The sequence below is a fragment of the Coturnix japonica genome, chromosome 1 (genome assembly GCF_001577835.2).
Source record: "Coturnix japonica isolate 7356 chromosome 1, Coturnix japonica 2.1, whole genome shotgun sequence".
NCBI classification, from domain to species: Eukaryota; Metazoa; Chordata; class Aves; order Galliformes; family Phasianidae; genus Coturnix; species Coturnix japonica.
Genome location: NC_029516.1, coordinates 40,669,352 through 40,685,844, shown reverse-complemented (window position 1 = coordinate 40,685,844; position 16,493 = coordinate 40,669,352). Strand labels below are relative to the sequence as shown.

Below are 16,493 nucleotides of genomic sequence, written 5' to 3'. Positions count from 1 at the left end.
CTACAGAGCTAAAGACTATCTAGTATAACTGTGCAGTTTCTGCTTAGAGGGAGAAGTAGAGCAGTGCTTGTGTGATTGTTTATCATTTTAGATATCATTTGTCTTTTAGAGCTTCATGTGGATAAAGGACAGTTGTTAATCAAAATGATGGTTTTAGTTTAGTAATAGAGTCCAGGTGTTTGCAAGTGGATGCTAGTTATAAGGTACATAAGAAAAATTAATAAAAAGTAGATAATTTAAATATTCTTATAACATCTATATAACTTTTGAACTTACTGAAGATTTTAAAATCTCAGTGGGTTTTATTATCTGGTTTTCCTTTATATAGCTTTTACTATACTTTTACTGGGAGCCTTTCTACAGCTATTATTTATTGTAGGTATGTTCTGTGAGTAAGATATAAATCTTTCCCCATTCTTGCCCAGATCTGCTAAATAATGGCCTCTAAATGTTTCTTGTTACTTACTAGACAAGAGGTTGACTGGTTGCCAGGTTTCACCATAGCATTAGGGTCAATATGTCAGTGTGTCACTTGTAGTCTGCTTCAGGTATCAGCACTCTAGTTTTAATCCCTTTGCTGTTGCAGTCTGTAGGAAATAGAAAATAAAATCTTGTTCCAAAGTTAGTTACTGTTTTTGTTTTAATTTTTTTTCCCTATATATTTCTCTATATTTTCTTGATCTTAAATATTTTCAATTCATACCCTCTGTAAATTGGAACTTCACTGTTTACTTAAGTTGTGGAAAATGTGGATTTCTTCTCAGAATTACTTTCTTAAGGCTTTCCTCTGTTTTGGCTGAGTCAGTGAAAGAATGCTAAAATTGATGATAAGAGATTTGAAAGCATTTGCCCACTTTTGCTGTTCTTGTATATACAGTTGATGATAACTCTATGTTTAAGGATGGAAAACTAAGAAATTCTCCCATAACAGATGTTTGGTTTTCTTGGTTTTGATTCCTCTGCTTTTTCACCTCTGTACGTTTCCACTTCCATGAAGACACGAGAAGAAGCAGTATAGCAGCTCTAACTTGGATCTTTTAGGTGGAACCTTACTCCTCAGACTGCCCTGTTGTGGAACTGTCTTAGAACACTCCTGACTAAAGTGTGTTTCATGCTGTTTGCCATAGTAGCAAGGGAAGAAACCCTTACAAAAACACTATCTCCAAGAAGGTTATCTAACACAATTTGTTCTACTGGGGACCTGATGATTCTGTACCTGCATAAGAATTCTCTTGCAGAGTGTTGTTGCATCTAACTAGTATGTTGGTTAGTATATTTTTACTAAGAAACAATTTGACACTGAAAGGCTTTGTTAACTGTGTTTGAAACCTTTGTGCCTCCCTTTTCTGTTGTCCCACATGACTGCAAAGACCAGCAAAACAACACAGAACTGTAGTTCCTGGTGAAACTGGTTCCATGCAGAATACCCTATTTTACAGGAGGGCATGCCTAGAGCTCCTGTAGAACTTGTTGTATCCTCCATCCTGTTGATACTTCTGAGTGTGAAGAAATTCTGGCATCTTGTTATCGTGGGCTTTCACATGCCCTAGATTTCAGAACTGCAGTTTTATCTTCTGTTTCTTAATTTACACCGCAGAGCTTTAGAGAAGGTCTGCCCTCGTTATTCTGAACTCCTTAGGGCTTTCCCTCCTGCCTTCCCATGAACTCTTCAACAGATCTGTGGAGCTCTAGGAATCGTACAAGATTACAATTTTGTACTAAGCATGATTCTACCATTGTCTTCAAGTTAAAATTATGTACGCCCAGAGCTTTGTCTGACAAGAAAGAAGGAATGTCATAGTTGGAGTCATGAATGCAATGTGGTTATGTGGCTATGTAAGTTGCCGCATAACTGTAATTTGGTTTTAACTGTGAAATCCCACAACTATGCTGCAGAATTAAGTTTTGTTTCAAAACACTATCTTTGTAGTCTCTGTGGTTTTGGATGTTGTATTTAGTTTTTATGTGAAGATAAAGTGACAGAGCGATGTAGGCATAACAAAAATCTGCAATCTTGAAACACAGTAACGTGAATTGCTTCTGTTCACTCAAATAAGGTCTACTTAAGTTTTGACATAACTGTATTAAAATTTCACTTTAAAGTGCAGCTTCTAACAGGAAAAAAAGACAAATGGTGATGGTTTTTCATTTCTGGTGCAAGTAATGGCAGATTAGGGGAGGAGGCTGCACAGTGCTCCCGGCTGCTCCCAGAACAATCTTAGAAATCTTACACGTATGGAAAGAGTATAAACTACAGTGTCATTATGATAATATCATATGTCTGTGCAGTATCATCAATATGTAGACTGAACCAGAGAGGACTGAGTTGCTGCATGGAAGAATGCAGTGAGCAGTGGCAACCTGATTCTCCTTGAGAGTAGCCCTGTGGAGAGGGACCTTGGGGTCCTGGTGTATGAGAGCTGGACATTAGTCATCAGTGTGCGCTTGCAGCCTGGAAGGCCAACTGTGTTTTGGGCTGCATTAAAAAAGGGGTGGCCAGTGGGGAAGGGAGTTGATTGTCCCCCTCTACTTGGCACTTGTGAGGCCCCATCTGGAGTACTGCATCTAGGCATGGGGCCCCCAATACAGAAAGGATGTGAAGCTCTTGGAGTGAGTCCAGAGGAGCATCACTAAGATGATCAAAGGGCTGGAGCACCTCTTCTATGAGAAAAGGCTGGGGGAACTGGGCTTGTTTAGCTTAGAGAAGAGAAGGCTCCAGGGAGACCTCATTGCAGTCTTCCAGTACTAGAAGGGAGCACTTAGGAGGGGGAATGCCTGTTTATGAGGATGAATAGGGATAGGGCAAGAGGGAATGTTTTTAAACTAAGACAGGGGAGGTTTAGATTAGAGATTAGGAGAAAGTTTTTCACCCAGAGGGTGAACAAGAAATGGAAGTCGTGTCTTGTTAAAATTGGCGCAGTTCTGGGCATAAAAGTTAGCTCATGTTTTATCTCATCTTTGCACTTTTAAGACCAAGCGTTAAGTGATTCTTAGGCCATTACACTGGTAACATATATATATGTATTTCCACAGCAAGGCTTCTTTATAATGAGATAGACTTGTGGCCTGGGTGAAGAGAGTAACAACGATTGTCTTAACTCTTTATGAGTATCTTTAAATGCTGCAGGAGAAAGAAAACATGAGAATAATTGCATAGCTCTGCAGTTGTGGCCTAAGTGTGTTCTTTTCCTTTTGTTGAGTATTATGCTTTATTTCAGACTTGCAGCTTAAACTGTGGCATCCAGTTATGCCAGATGAATGTTTGTTCTGAGATACTCATTCCACGTTTGGTTTCTCACTATAGGGAATTCTACATAGCGAACAAATTATGAAAACAGCTGCACTGCTGCAGATCTAAGCGTTTCTGCAGATTGGGATTTATTTCAGTATCTGATAAATGTTCCTACAGATTGCTGTGTTGAGTGCCTAGAGTATTAAACCCTAGGCCAGATTAGTAGATTATATTATGGATAAATTTCATAAAGCCAGGTCTGTCTGTTTTTTTTTCTTTCTTTTTCTTCTTTTTTTTTTTTATTTTTTATTTTTTTTATTTTTTTTTTCCACATTAAGGCAATAGGCAATATAGGCAATATTTGACAACAAGTTTGAGGAAGCATATCAACTAATGGCTTTGTCACTGCTCATTTCCATCTTTTATCCACTCCTTTTATTTTTTTTTTTTTTCTGCTTTCTAATGGAGATGCTTAAATGTGAGGTAATTTTTTTTTTGAAAGCTTGCTATTGCTACATTAGATTTCTGTTGTATTAAGATAATATTAAGCTGTTGTTAATGCTTTCCTATGTGGTTAGTTTCATTAATTGCTCAGACATATCAGCCAGACAGCACCAGGAATGAATATTCGTCCATCATACATTTCTATTTTAAGAATGAAATATAAGTCATTTCTTTGATTTGTGATTGAGAGAAATGCACATAAATTATGGTTCTAGTTTGAATTGTTGCAGTAGTAACCTTAGCTTCTGGATGTCTCCTGCACCATATTCTCTCACCTGCGAAATATCCATGCTCTGTTTCTTAACTGTTCTTAACTGTTAAGAATATCCTGGATTGTTTGTCTACCCAAGACAGATCCCAGAATATATTTTCACTAACAGCTTTGTAACAAAATAACCATGTAAAGAACAGCATTACAAAATGTCAGTATTAATAACAATGTTATTTTTGTAGCCATACTCCATTCTTGAATGTAGTGTTTATTTCTTCTTGCTGAAATCTGTTCTTTTGAAAACAGTAGGAGAAAACCTTTGAAAAGGTCGTTATGAAATGATGTAGTCAACATGAATGCATTCATACAGAGCATTTTATTTTCTGTATTACAAATAGGCAAGGAAACTATTCTTCAGTGTGTTTATCAAAAAGAAGCAGAGCATTAATAGCAAGTAGAACTCCCAGAAGTACTTATGCTTCTGAGTAGCATGCTACAAATATATTTTATTATTCAGTATTCATTAACCTTCTATTAAAAGCAATTACCTTTGCTGTCCAGCATAAAGATCAGTATCTACAATTTTCAATTATATGTGGAGCGATCAGATGTTAGAAATTTTTTAAAAATTATTTTTTATTCTTACAATTTTCTAAGAAGATATGAGAAGTCTGCAGGAGGAATGTTCACAGAGTAACTAGAATACATGATAGTGTTTGTCATCAACTCCAGCACAGTGTGCTTTGGGGCAGTCATTGTTACCCATCCAAAGTGCTTTTCTGGTTTGCTTTCATTACTGTATACAAATACTATATAGTCCTTAATCTGTTCTGTTGTGTACCAATCCTGTTTGATGGGTTAGCATTTGTTACCCTGATTATACTCACCTGGAAGATCAACGTATCCAAAAGTCACACACCAGGTTTGCATCACTTTCCAGGCTTGAAACTTTTACTGCCTTTTCTAGTACATTATTCTGGTATGTATAATCCCAGTGACTCAGAGGTGGTGAGGGCTTCACCTCAAGCTAGAACTGTGATAGTGATTAACGGGTAATATGCTGTGGTTTTTCATTTGGCCCAACCTTGCGTTTTCTGTTGGGGCAATTTTAGTCTTGAATGAATCTCAGCTGGGAAATCATTGGTATTTCTGTAGCTGATAGTTCTCTGAGATAAGTTTGTGGATGGTGTTTTTGTTTTTAATGTGTATAAGGATGTTTTTGTTTGGGTTATGCAAAATTTTGTTTTAATTACGGATTTTCTGTCCATCTGTCTAGGCTACCATTAATCAGTTAAGAGCTGAACTTGCCAAAGGACCTCAGGAGGTAGCTGTGTATGTTCAGGAGCTTCAAAAACTTCAAAGTTTAGTCAAGGAGGTAGAACAGAAAAACCAGGTGAGAATGCTGTAATTTCCTACATTTGTCATTTCACATTAAAATGAAAACCACACATTGCCTTAGTAAATGCTGAAGACTGTAACAAAATACTTCTTTGTGTTGTAGAAGTCTAGAATTCCTTTCCCCTTCTTGCTTGACTTGAGGAATTTTGTAATGTACAAATGAAAAGTATTTTTAAGTGATATTGGTACATTTCAGTTTAATTCCTAAGGGTGTTATGGTTGCAGGTTTCTAATAGCTGCAGTTTAAAGATATGTGAGCATTAACAGTTTTGCCATCTCACTCATTCAAAGATCAAAGCAATACCCATCAAAATATTTTGACAGTTCCCAGAAATTATCATTCAGAAGATGAGCTCTGTGTATTTGTCTTCCAATTCGTTCACTTTTTGATTGTACCGGCATCATATTTTCTGGCCTTTTATCAGAATGATGAACAATAGAAAACTGAAATAAACTCCAGAAGCTTCTCAGCTGATAAGTAATCACTGAGAGCTTTAATTAAAGCCTTCTGAACTTGGTGCGTTTTGTATTTTATATGTATTTGTAAGAAATGAAAGGAGACAAGGAAAAATATGTGTATTGTGTGTATGTATGTATAACACTGTGTTGTTGTGAACATTATATACGTATTCAGCAGCAATCTCGCCAGTCATGGGGAGTGAGGGGGGAAAGGCAAAGATGTGGACCAAACAGTGCATGCATTTACAAACATATAATAGGATGCAATTAAAATTTGATAGGATGATTCTTGATTTGACTAATAAAGTCAGTTGCAGGACTGAGCTGGTGAGAATTGTCGTGCTGCTCTTTTCCACAGAGTAACAACACTTAATCAAGCTTTTGGCAAAATTATTGCTATAGAGCACAGAGAACTTGCCTGAATATGTTGCTGTTCAGTTAACAACATGAAGTGAAACAGACTGATGAATGAAGTACTCATACTTTGAGAGACTCCTCTGCTATGTCAGGTTAATGCCAAACACCAATTGATGAATATGATCAGAAATGGCAGTGAGCTACTTCTTTCAGTTTCAGTGACTAAAAGCAGTTTACAGCCTCCTCTTTATGCAGCTTATGATATGCTAACCAAGGAATCCTGGCATTGGAGGACTTGGACTTAGAGTTGGAAGACATGAGACTGGCTTCCCAAATAACAGAAATTGCTCCCCCTTTGAACAGGGCATGCTCCTTGAACAAGCTGTCAGGGAGGTAGGATGTGCTATTAATGCTGGACAGAGTACCTGGCATTTTGCTGTGTATGTCCTTTTGTAATTCACTGCAATGCAGGAAGATATTTCAGTACTTTGACACAGAATTTTCAAGATCACATACAACTTCAAGCAAGTAAGCAGGCTGTTCCTTTTATTTTCAGGAGTTATACTGAGAAGAGCAGATGACAAATACATAAGATCAGTTTTCTGTGACCATCAGGAACTGACTTCCCTTCACTTACAAAACACTGTAATTATGGGGCCTGGCTTGTTTTTGCACAGCCAGGCATTACTTTAGAGGCCAGAAATGGCATGTGGCCCAGAAGAGATCTAGCATGAAAAAAGCAGTGTATTGTATACCTTGACATGTAAGACTTGCTGTAATTCCAAACCCATCAAATATGGGTTCTTTTGTTCTCTTTCAGGAAGGTTGTGATGCGTTATCTACATGGAAAAATGCTTGGTTTCCAACCTTCTACTGTTGTAATCGTTTTGAAATTCAGTCAGTTACCACAGTGTTTATTCTTTAAGGCCTATTCACTATGACTGCACACATATATATTATGTTCTTTGTGCATGTATCCATGGAGTAGCATTAAAAAAAGGGCTGTGTTTCAGCTTGTATCTTGTGAGGTAGGAAGGCTCAGGGCTTTGTAGTGTGCTGGAAAACAAGCCTTGGGAAAGAGGCAGCTGATTTGTGCCCATATATCCCTTTTTCTGAGATGTAGCTGGGACACACATTGAAACAGAAAATGCTACTGGTCCACTGATATAAGCTGAATGAGGCCACAGAGCTGCCAAAGTATGTGTTGTCAAGTTTTCTGGTGTACTTCAGTCACACATGAAGGTAACTCATCCTCTTGAGTGTGTGGCAGTGACTGTGACTTTGTCAGCTACATGAGACTGCAGAAGCTGCTAATCTTTCAGAGGTGGAGGCTCTGGGTTGTAGCCTGCTAACGCTGCCTTGCAGATTTAAATGATTGTTCCCTGTTGTACTGTTTAACCTACCAGGGAGGAAAAGAGTAGCATAGAATTCAGTGTCATCATCTTGAACCACATGTGGCTACTGCTTTTGGCTGTCCTTTGAATAACTTGTATTGAGAAGGTGAAATAGCTCACATATCACTGACATATCTACATGTGATAGGTGGATCTAGTGATGAAGTACTAGTAGTACTCATTGCTTATCTCTGCCTTATCCTGTTCTGATGAAAAAGGCACTGTGGTGTGTTGGTATTTCAGGACCACCATTTAGTATAAATGTCAGTAATCCTGGTTGGCCTTTTTTCTTTAGTGTAAAGGGAATTGCAACTTCATTTCAGATTCAAAGCAGTAGGAGCCTTGTCACTGAATTCATCAGGGTAAGGACAACACATGACTTCATTGTGTTCTTTAGGCATTCTGTTTCTTCTCATTTTATATGTTTAGATATCACTATACAAAAAACTTCTGCTTACCTGTAACAGCAACAGGTGTCTCTGTATTTCAAGAAACATTTCAAAATATACTACCTAAGTGCTGAAATACAATGACCAAACTTCAGTCAGAATTTAGAAAGAATTTGCTTCAGCAAATGCCTGTAGAAGATAGAAATGGTTCTCCTGGCTTCTTTGTCATCTTTGATGATGTTTGAAATTCTAGTTAATGCTGCAGCTAAGCTTGTGGAAAAACCTAAACATTTTTGAAGTATATATTGTCAATTAAGGTACTTAAATTCTATTAGAATATAGTTTTGGTTGAGTTATGAAAATTGGTTAAAATTATGTAATAGCTGAAAATTATCTAAATAACTTCTTAATTTGTCTGTGTGTGTCGGTGTGTGTTCTCCCCAAGCGAAGGTAATTGTAAGAACATAGAATTTGAAATTTCAGGGAAAGCAATTGATTTTTCAGGATACACAAACAGATTTCATGTGGTGTTCTCACAAACAGGAGATGGATTTGTGTGAGAATATGGAACCAGCATTTCCTGGTGTAACTGTGTGCTATATGGGCTTCAAAATTAACTGATGTAATATGAAGTAGAGACCAATATTTCCTTTAATAATGCTTCTGCCTGAGTTCATTGCTGTGTTTTGCATCAGCACTTGGGAAACATTTGAATATTATGTTTAATAGATGTAAGCAGAATTGCAGTTAAATTGCAGTATAACTCTCTTTGTAGAATCTGACTGAGAAGCTGCTGAAGAAGGAGCAGGAGTACAGCCAGCTAGAAGAAAGACACAATGAGGTATCTGTGAGTAAAAAGAACGTTCAGGCAAGCTTTCACCAGAAGGACCTGGACTGCCAACAGCTGCAGGCAAAGCTGTCTGCATCAGAAGCATCAATACAGAGATTACAGACAGAGCTAGGTGAGAAGGGAGAAGCAAGCCAGAAACTTAAAGAAGAACTGTCTGAAGTAGAGACAAAGTACCAGCATCTTAAAGCAGAATGTAAGCAGCTCCAACAGCAGAGAGAGGAAAAAGAACAGCATGGCTTGCAGCTCCAGAGTGAGCTCAGTCAGGTAAGAATCCTTAAACCTCCTAGACAATTACTGCTGGGAGCATTCCTTAAACAAGCCTGTTAGGTTTTATTTAACTGTGCTTTTTCTTGTCAAGAGGAGTACGCAAGTAGGTAAGTTGTGTTTGAATAAATCCCTTCTTCTCCTTAGAGAAGTGAAAAAAGAACGGGCAAAAATAGGAAGCTGTGATAAGAGTGGTGGAAGTGGTGTTTTGTTTTGTTTTGTTTTGTGTTTTGTTTTGTTTTTCTTTGTTAAATGTTGCTGTATCTGGATCCTTTTGATTGGCTTGAACTCTCAATAGAAGCAAAGACGGTCTTAACTCTCTTTTCTCATGTCTTTGGAGAGTAATATATTAGAGTTGATAAATATTTGTGTATCAGGAGTAATGTCCAGTCCTAAGAAGGAAAAATACATATGTGTATTTACTTTAGGACGATGCACTTGATTTTAATATTTTCTCAGCTTTCAACTGTTTGAACATGTCAGAAACAGATTAAGTTGCAACCTGTGCATGCATGACTTATCTTGGAGGAACAGTGACTTGGCAAAACTTTATATATTTATTACATCCTCAAAATGTCTTTCCTTCTTCACGGAGTCTTTTGTGATGAGTGAAGGGAGAGATATGTTAGTCATCTGCTTAGGAATCCTTGTTTAGTGAAACTGCCTCAGTCTGTCTAGGCAACACATATGCAAGCTTCAGAAGGAAAGCCAAGAACTAGAGCTGAAATCTGGGTTCAGACTGTAAGGACTTTTTTGGAATTCAGTTTTGAGGTAGACAGATGGAGAAGGATCATGAATGATGCATGGCTGAAGGAGTTGCTGTGAAAGGAAATGCAGGCCTCGCACATTTCTCTAGGGAAATTGCTGGGAAGGAAATCAGACTTTAGTGAGAAAACCTAAACAAGCCGCTGCATCTCAGGATGGGTTTTAGAATTGTGTTGTAATAGAATAGCAGGGAAAAGAAAGCGTTTACACATGGTATAAAATTAGGAGTGAAATCAAGCAAAAATTTCTTTTCCTGTCTCCCTCCCTCCAAAGAAGAGTTCAGTAACTATTGTCATGGAGAAACCAAACTTCTCTTATTTATTAACATACTGCTTCCGTGGAGTTACCTTTTTTCACTTGTAGTTTAGTAGCTTATGTTGACATAATGTAACAGTGCTTATGAAGGCAGATATGAGGATGTGTAGTACTTTTGTAAGTAATGGATGGAAGCTTGTATAACATCCTCAAGGAAGGCAGACCAGTATTTTGCTTCTGCCTTGCATTTGTTTTGGAAAAGAGTCAGTAGTTTTTCAGTTGCACGTGCTCCTCTCTGAGCACTGCTTAAGTTTGTATATTTTAGACTCTGAGTGACCTAAGGGAAGTGATCTTCACAATGGAAGGAAGCTCTGATGATGGTATTGGTTCCAGCACTGCAATGGGAATAGGAAAATAAGGACTACTTCAGTCTTGGAGAAATGTAGCTGCTATTATATACTGTTACTCTTATTAAGGAAAATTTGAATCTTTCTATGTTGTTTGAAGCGTAGAAACTTCTTTACAGCTAAATCTGATTTTTGTATTCTGTAATACAAGTTAATGTTGGATTTTATGTTCTGTTTGCTTAAAGTCCTTCAAAAATACTAATATTCATTTGCAGTGCTTGTGGTGGTGGGCATATAATTTAGGTTTCCTAAGAAAATAAAGCATTTGCTTCTCTGCCTCTATCCTCTGTAACTTTTGTACTGTATGGTGACTTCTGTCAGTTTTGACAGATGATTAAAAGGCCTTCAGTGTTGGGTTTTTCAGCATTACACTTTTGTGGAAGCAGTCAGGTGAAGGAGAGAGGCTTAGTCTGTTTTCATGCCTCACCCCCTCTGTGCCTGGGGTCAGGATTTGGTGTTAACAAGAGCCCTGTTTCTTGTTTCTGTCCTGCTAGTCAGCCAGCCAGTGTGCATGGTATGGCCAGCCAGGCAACAAGTGACAACTTGCAGTGAGCAAGGAGGTCATGCTGTCTTTTGCCTGGGTATTAGTAAGAAGTTATGGATGCTCCATCACTGGAGGTGTTCCTGGCCAGGCTTGCTGGGCCCTGAGCAGCCTCATCTAGTTCCTTATTTAGTGGTTGGCAACTCTGTCCATTGCGGGGAGTTGGAACCGGATGATCTTTGATGTCCCTTCCAACCCTAGCCTTTCTACAATTCTGTGATATCAGAGGGAGGTCCTGAATGTACAGAGTGGACGATATGAAGATCTTGGATGCACATTTATAGGAAAGCAAGCCTCACTAATCCAGATACCTGTAGAAATGTCTTGCTGTGCTGCAATGACTGGATCACTCCCAGTTTTTGCATCAAGTGGAACTTTCATTTGTTTAGGTATAAATTTGTTAATGTAGAAGTAGGTAGGAGATAACTCAAAACCTTTGGATGTAAGCTGAAGGGAAGAAAAGTTGATTTTACAGAACAGGCTTTCCTCTAACAGCGAGTTGTGCAGTACAGCTTTTGACAGCCCCAAAAATTCCAAGGGAGCTTTATGTCTGTCTGGAAGAGTGCATCCCTGACCTAGGATCTGCTGCTGGGAGGTGCTGAAATATAAGCCACCAGAATTACTGTGTACACACTGCAGTGAAGATTCATGCATGTCTTCTCAGCACTGAATGAACGCCTAGATCAAACTAACAGCTCCTAGTTAGAAGCCTAGTGATGCAGAACAGTGCATTGTTGGAGCCAGTGCAGTGGGTAAAGGCATAGTGTTCTGGCCACTAAGTCTGTGTGACTGAGACATAAGGTGAGATCACTCTAAAGCTTTGCTGTTTTACACAATAATTTTTATGTCTTGAAAGAGTGCCCTATTTGTTTTTCTGTTAAAACTTTGTAATGGGTGTGGAAGGGTTTCTCTAGATAAATGAGGATGTTTCTAGGTCCCTGTTACCTACTACTTTGAATATTTACTTATCCTAGTATAGCTGATGCTATTCCTAGATGTGACTTTGTTTCTGCATTATATGGTGTATCTGCATGAATTCAGGAGCTGATGCCACTGTTTTATTCCAAGTAATGAAAATCTTGGTCAAACATGGCAAAATTGAATCTAAATTGGCTAAAGACTGACTGAAGGAATGGATAACTTTTTATATGTTTTTATTTTGCAGTTGCATAGTAAACTTCTAGAAACAGAGCGCCAGCTAGGGGAAGCACATGGGCGGCTTAAGGAACAGAGGCAGCTCTCTAGTGAAAAGCTGATGGACAAAGAGCAGCAGGTGGCTGATCTTCAGTTGAAGCTTTCTCGAGCTGAAGAACAGGTAGGAGTATTTTCTGCAAACTTTTATGTATACTGTTTCTGATAATAGCCTGTATATAGTCATGTTGTTATGCTGCAGTTTATAGATTGTTTTCTTTATGTTATTTGGCTAATATTGTTGAAGTCTTAGAATGAAATTGTCAAAATCTGCCTAAATACCTTTTATATTGCAGATTTTGTAAGTCAGTACTCGTTTCATGCATGTATGCTCATGGTACTTTGGAGATAAAAGAAAGATCTTCCTTTTACATTGATGAATTTTGTGTAAGAATTGTATGAAGGAAAGATGTAGGTGTACCTGAGCACATATAGGTAATGTTTTGTGCATAGATACTGTTGTGGGATAAAACTCTCCATGAAAAAAATGTGAACACGACACAGCAGCTCATTGGTAGTTAATGAATTTTGTGTGGTAGATGGGTAGAAATTGCTTGCTTTTATTAATTTTCATTTATTTTAATGAGTGTCTTGTATGTGTTGCTGATTTTCTGCTACCTCTATGGGGATTGGCCAAATATCTGAGTGGTATGTTGTCAGAATTTGTAAAGCTATTAGTATAAAAGAGGAGAGACTACTAAACTGAAGTTGCTACTAAAACTGCTAATAACAATAATGTTGCTTTACAGGTACCTGAATTATCAGTCATGTTACATCTTAACAAGCGTTGGAAAAAAAAAACATACTAAAATCTCTTTTTATCTCTTATATTTTTGAGAACTAAAATACATATGTCTGAAAGCTACATAGTTTTCACTTATGATTCAGGATCTCACCTATTAATAAGAAATGCTTGAGTTAGATTATTGTTCTTTAACTTAGATTCACAAACTTCTGTTTTTATACCAATTTTCATATATTCTTGTTTAGAGTAGACTTTGCAGGCATTAGAATAAAAATTGAATGCTATTGTAATACTGAATGGTGCTTACTCATTAGTTTTTTTTTCTCCCAGCTAAAGGAAAAAGTGGCAAATTCCACAGAATTGCAACATCAATTAGATAAGGCAAAACAACAGCACCAAGAACAGCAGACACTTCAACAAAACACAACATCAAAACTACGAGAAGCCCAGGTGACTTACTTTTACAGCCTCACATGAAAGTATATTTCAGGTTTTCGTTATTTTCAGTATATTTTTGATGGAAAAATGGCTTATGGGACTTTGAAGTAGTTCAGATAGCTTAATGTGTAAATCTCAAATAGAATATATATGGAGGGTGTTTAATACGTGTATCCAACATTTTATGCATTAGGAGTAACATCTAAGTTTGCTGTGATTAAGGAAGCTGTTCTGCCATTTTCTAGAATGATTTGGAGCAAGTACTACGACAAATTGGAGATAAGGACCAAAAAATTCAAAATCTTGAGGCCTTGCTTCAAAAGAGTAAGGAAAATATCTCTCTGCTTGAAAAGGAAAGAGAGGATCTGTATGCAAAAATTCAAGCTGGTGAAGGAGAAACTGCAGTTCTTAACCAGCTACAAGAGAAAAATCATGCATTGCAAATTCAGGTAAGAATTCAGAAATCTGTTTCTCTACTCTTTCTCATCATGTTTGTGATGCACATCATCGTGTCTTAGTTCTCTTATTCCTCTCTTGTTAAATATGACGTTGATCTTTTCTACATCTTGCTTTTTCTTTGATACTATAAAGTTCTTACCTAAATTTCAGAGGATATGTGTGTTTTGGTGGCTTACCTGCAGAGGAGAGAATTTTTAGTTGTTGCCTACATGCGTATACTAACAATGTACTCTTAAAAATATTAGATGTGTATATGTGTTTGTTTCTTTTTAAAAAAGAGGTTTATTTCCTGCTTTCTATACCAAAATTCAGTCTAGTCTGCATCTGTTGTTTCTTCAGTTATTGATTTTGTTACAGTAAGGCTAAATTTGTGAGTCCCTTTTAGTTTCCATTTTAACTGATATCCTATTGAAACTCTGATATTGTACAATATAGCTTTATTGTAATAGTTAAAGTTAGAAGTGAGCTGTGATAAGACATCCTAGAATTCCAAAGTTTTATGACTTTTTTTGGTCATTCTGTTACAGACTTTGTTTACCTCCGTTTTCACTACAGGTAACTCAGCTGACAGAGAAGCTGAAGAATCAATCAGAAAGTCATAAACAAGCCCAAGAGAATTTGCATGAGCAAGTGCAGGAGCAGAAGGCACACCTAAGAGCTGCTCAAGACCGGGTGCTCTCTCTGGAAGCCAATATCACTGAGTTGAGCAGCCAGCTAAATGAAAGTAAAGAGAAAGTATCACAACTTGATGTACAGGTAATGGAACTCTATGCTGCCTGCCAATGATAAATCCTGTCCCAATTTCTGTATTCTCTGTGGAGAGTGTACAAATCAATCTGGGAAAAAATTATGTGTTTCTACCTACAGATGAAGATAAGGCAGATAAACATGCAGAAAATGTAAGTGGATTTAGAATAGGAATAGATAGTAAGGTTGATTTTTGTTTCTTTGTTGGGTAGGTAGTTTTTGGTTGTGGTAGTGGGAATTCATAATCAAGTTGAGAAAATTTGTCTTCAAGCATCTTTTGTTGTATTTGTAGTGGTTAATCATCCACAAAACTGCTGTTATCACTCCTAGGTTCTGTGCATCAGATTGAAAAAGTCTGTCAAGTTATTAAAGATGTTGCTGCTGCATAGAAATTTCTTGTGCTGGTAGCTTTTATCTAAAATAAAACAAAAGTTGCCTTGTTTTCGATTTAACTGAATGAAACAAGGCAATTCCTGACTATAGTCTCAGTGTGGACTTTTGTACAGTTAAGTGCTGCTTAAGCTGAAACCAGCTGATGGTGTTCAGGTAACACAAAGAATAAACAACATCTTGATCAGAAGTTTGGCAGATATTGTTTTTTTAAATTAATACACTTGTAACACCTTGCACTGTTTGATTAATACACTGTATTAAGTACTGTTACTCAGTTTCTGAGCAGGTCTAGTAACTTATACTGTTCTGTGATGTTTTTGCTGGACTTTGCTATAATATCTCAGTTGTTCTTCAACAAGACTTCATCACTAAGACAGTAATTTATGGCCTCTTGCATCTGCTTTTTAAGGCGATACGAGCTTCACTATAGCTTTTGAGAAGTAATGTTTCTGTAACAGAAAAAATGCAAGCTGCAGTAGTCAGTGACCCTGAGAACTTGTCTTTCAGGTAAAAGCAAAAACTGAATTGCTGCTTTCAGCAGAAGCATCAAAAGCTGCTCAAAGAGCAGACCTTCAGAATCATCTGGACACCGCCCAGCACGCACTGCAAGACAAACAACAGGTTATGAGCAACACGCAAACATAAAGTTCCTATGTTACCTAAAAATCTACTTACAAACCTAAGAATAGTCTGATTACAAACTAAATAAATATGTGACTATGCATTTGGAAATAATCATCTAGGATATTTTAACCATATGATGTGTTTTCTGTTCTTTTTGCTGTAATCTGGACCATATGGGCATTTTGCAGTGTAAAGAAATTACTTGGATATCCAGTCTTTGCTGTATGTTCAGCAATGGTTTGTGGTCTCAGCTGTGGTATCTGAGTACAATTTGAACTTGTATGCTATGAAAAAGAAAAGTTTATATAATGCGTTGGGTTCAACTGAAAACTGTTAACTTGTATTACAGATTCAGATAAATTCAAAATCAAATCTTTCTTCAGAAAAAATTATCTGCATACCAGCTGACAGAAAGACATGAGGGTTGTTAAAGCTGCATGTTTTAGTTTGTATTAATCCAACTATAGCATTCCACCAGGTGCTGAATCAAATATTTTCATTATTAGAATCTATGCTGTTGTCATCTTAGGAGAAATATTCAGCACTTCCAAGGGCACCAATGTTTGGGTGGGAATGTATTTGATAGCTATAAACATAAGACGTCTTTTTGGACCTGTTAATTAAAGACATAATTAACTAATAATTAAACAAATGAGCTTGCTTGGAGAGTAAGGAGCTTGGGTGTAACTGTCATCTTAGTGTTTACAAGGCAAACGTGTTCATATCTCCTATGGAAATCACATTGTTTATGTTGAACCAATGATCTGAAATGATCTTTGGTGTGTGGAGAGTTTACTGTTCCCATACTGCAGGCTTTCCTCTTCGGTTTTGCTTCATTCCTGGGAGACATCAAGTTTTCTCTTAGGTTTT

The 16,493-nt window shown here is 37.3% G+C and overlaps 1 protein-coding gene across 4 annotated transcripts in view; it reads left to right on the top strand.

Annotated features, from left to right (window-relative positions):
• EEA1 (early endosome antigen 1) overlaps positions 1–16,493 on the top strand; it is a 67,078-nt gene that overhangs the window by 26,626 nt on the left and 23,959 nt on the right. For all 4 annotated transcript variants that reach the window (XM_015858081.1, XM_015858077.1, XM_015858064.1 and 1 more), the window contains 7 exons: positions 5,224–5,340; positions 8,720–9,058; positions 12,192–12,341; positions 13,293–13,412; positions 13,646–13,849; positions 14,415–14,615; positions 15,507–15,620. In XM_015858081.1, the coding sequence (XP_015713567.1) occupies positions 5,224–5,340; positions 8,720–9,058; positions 12,192–12,341; positions 13,293–13,412; positions 13,646–13,849; positions 14,415–14,615; positions 15,507–15,620 (1,245 nt within the window). The remainder of the gene's footprint in view (positions 1–5,223; positions 5,341–8,719; positions 9,059–12,191; positions 12,342–13,292; positions 13,413–13,645; positions 13,850–14,414; positions 14,616–15,506; positions 15,621–16,493) is intronic.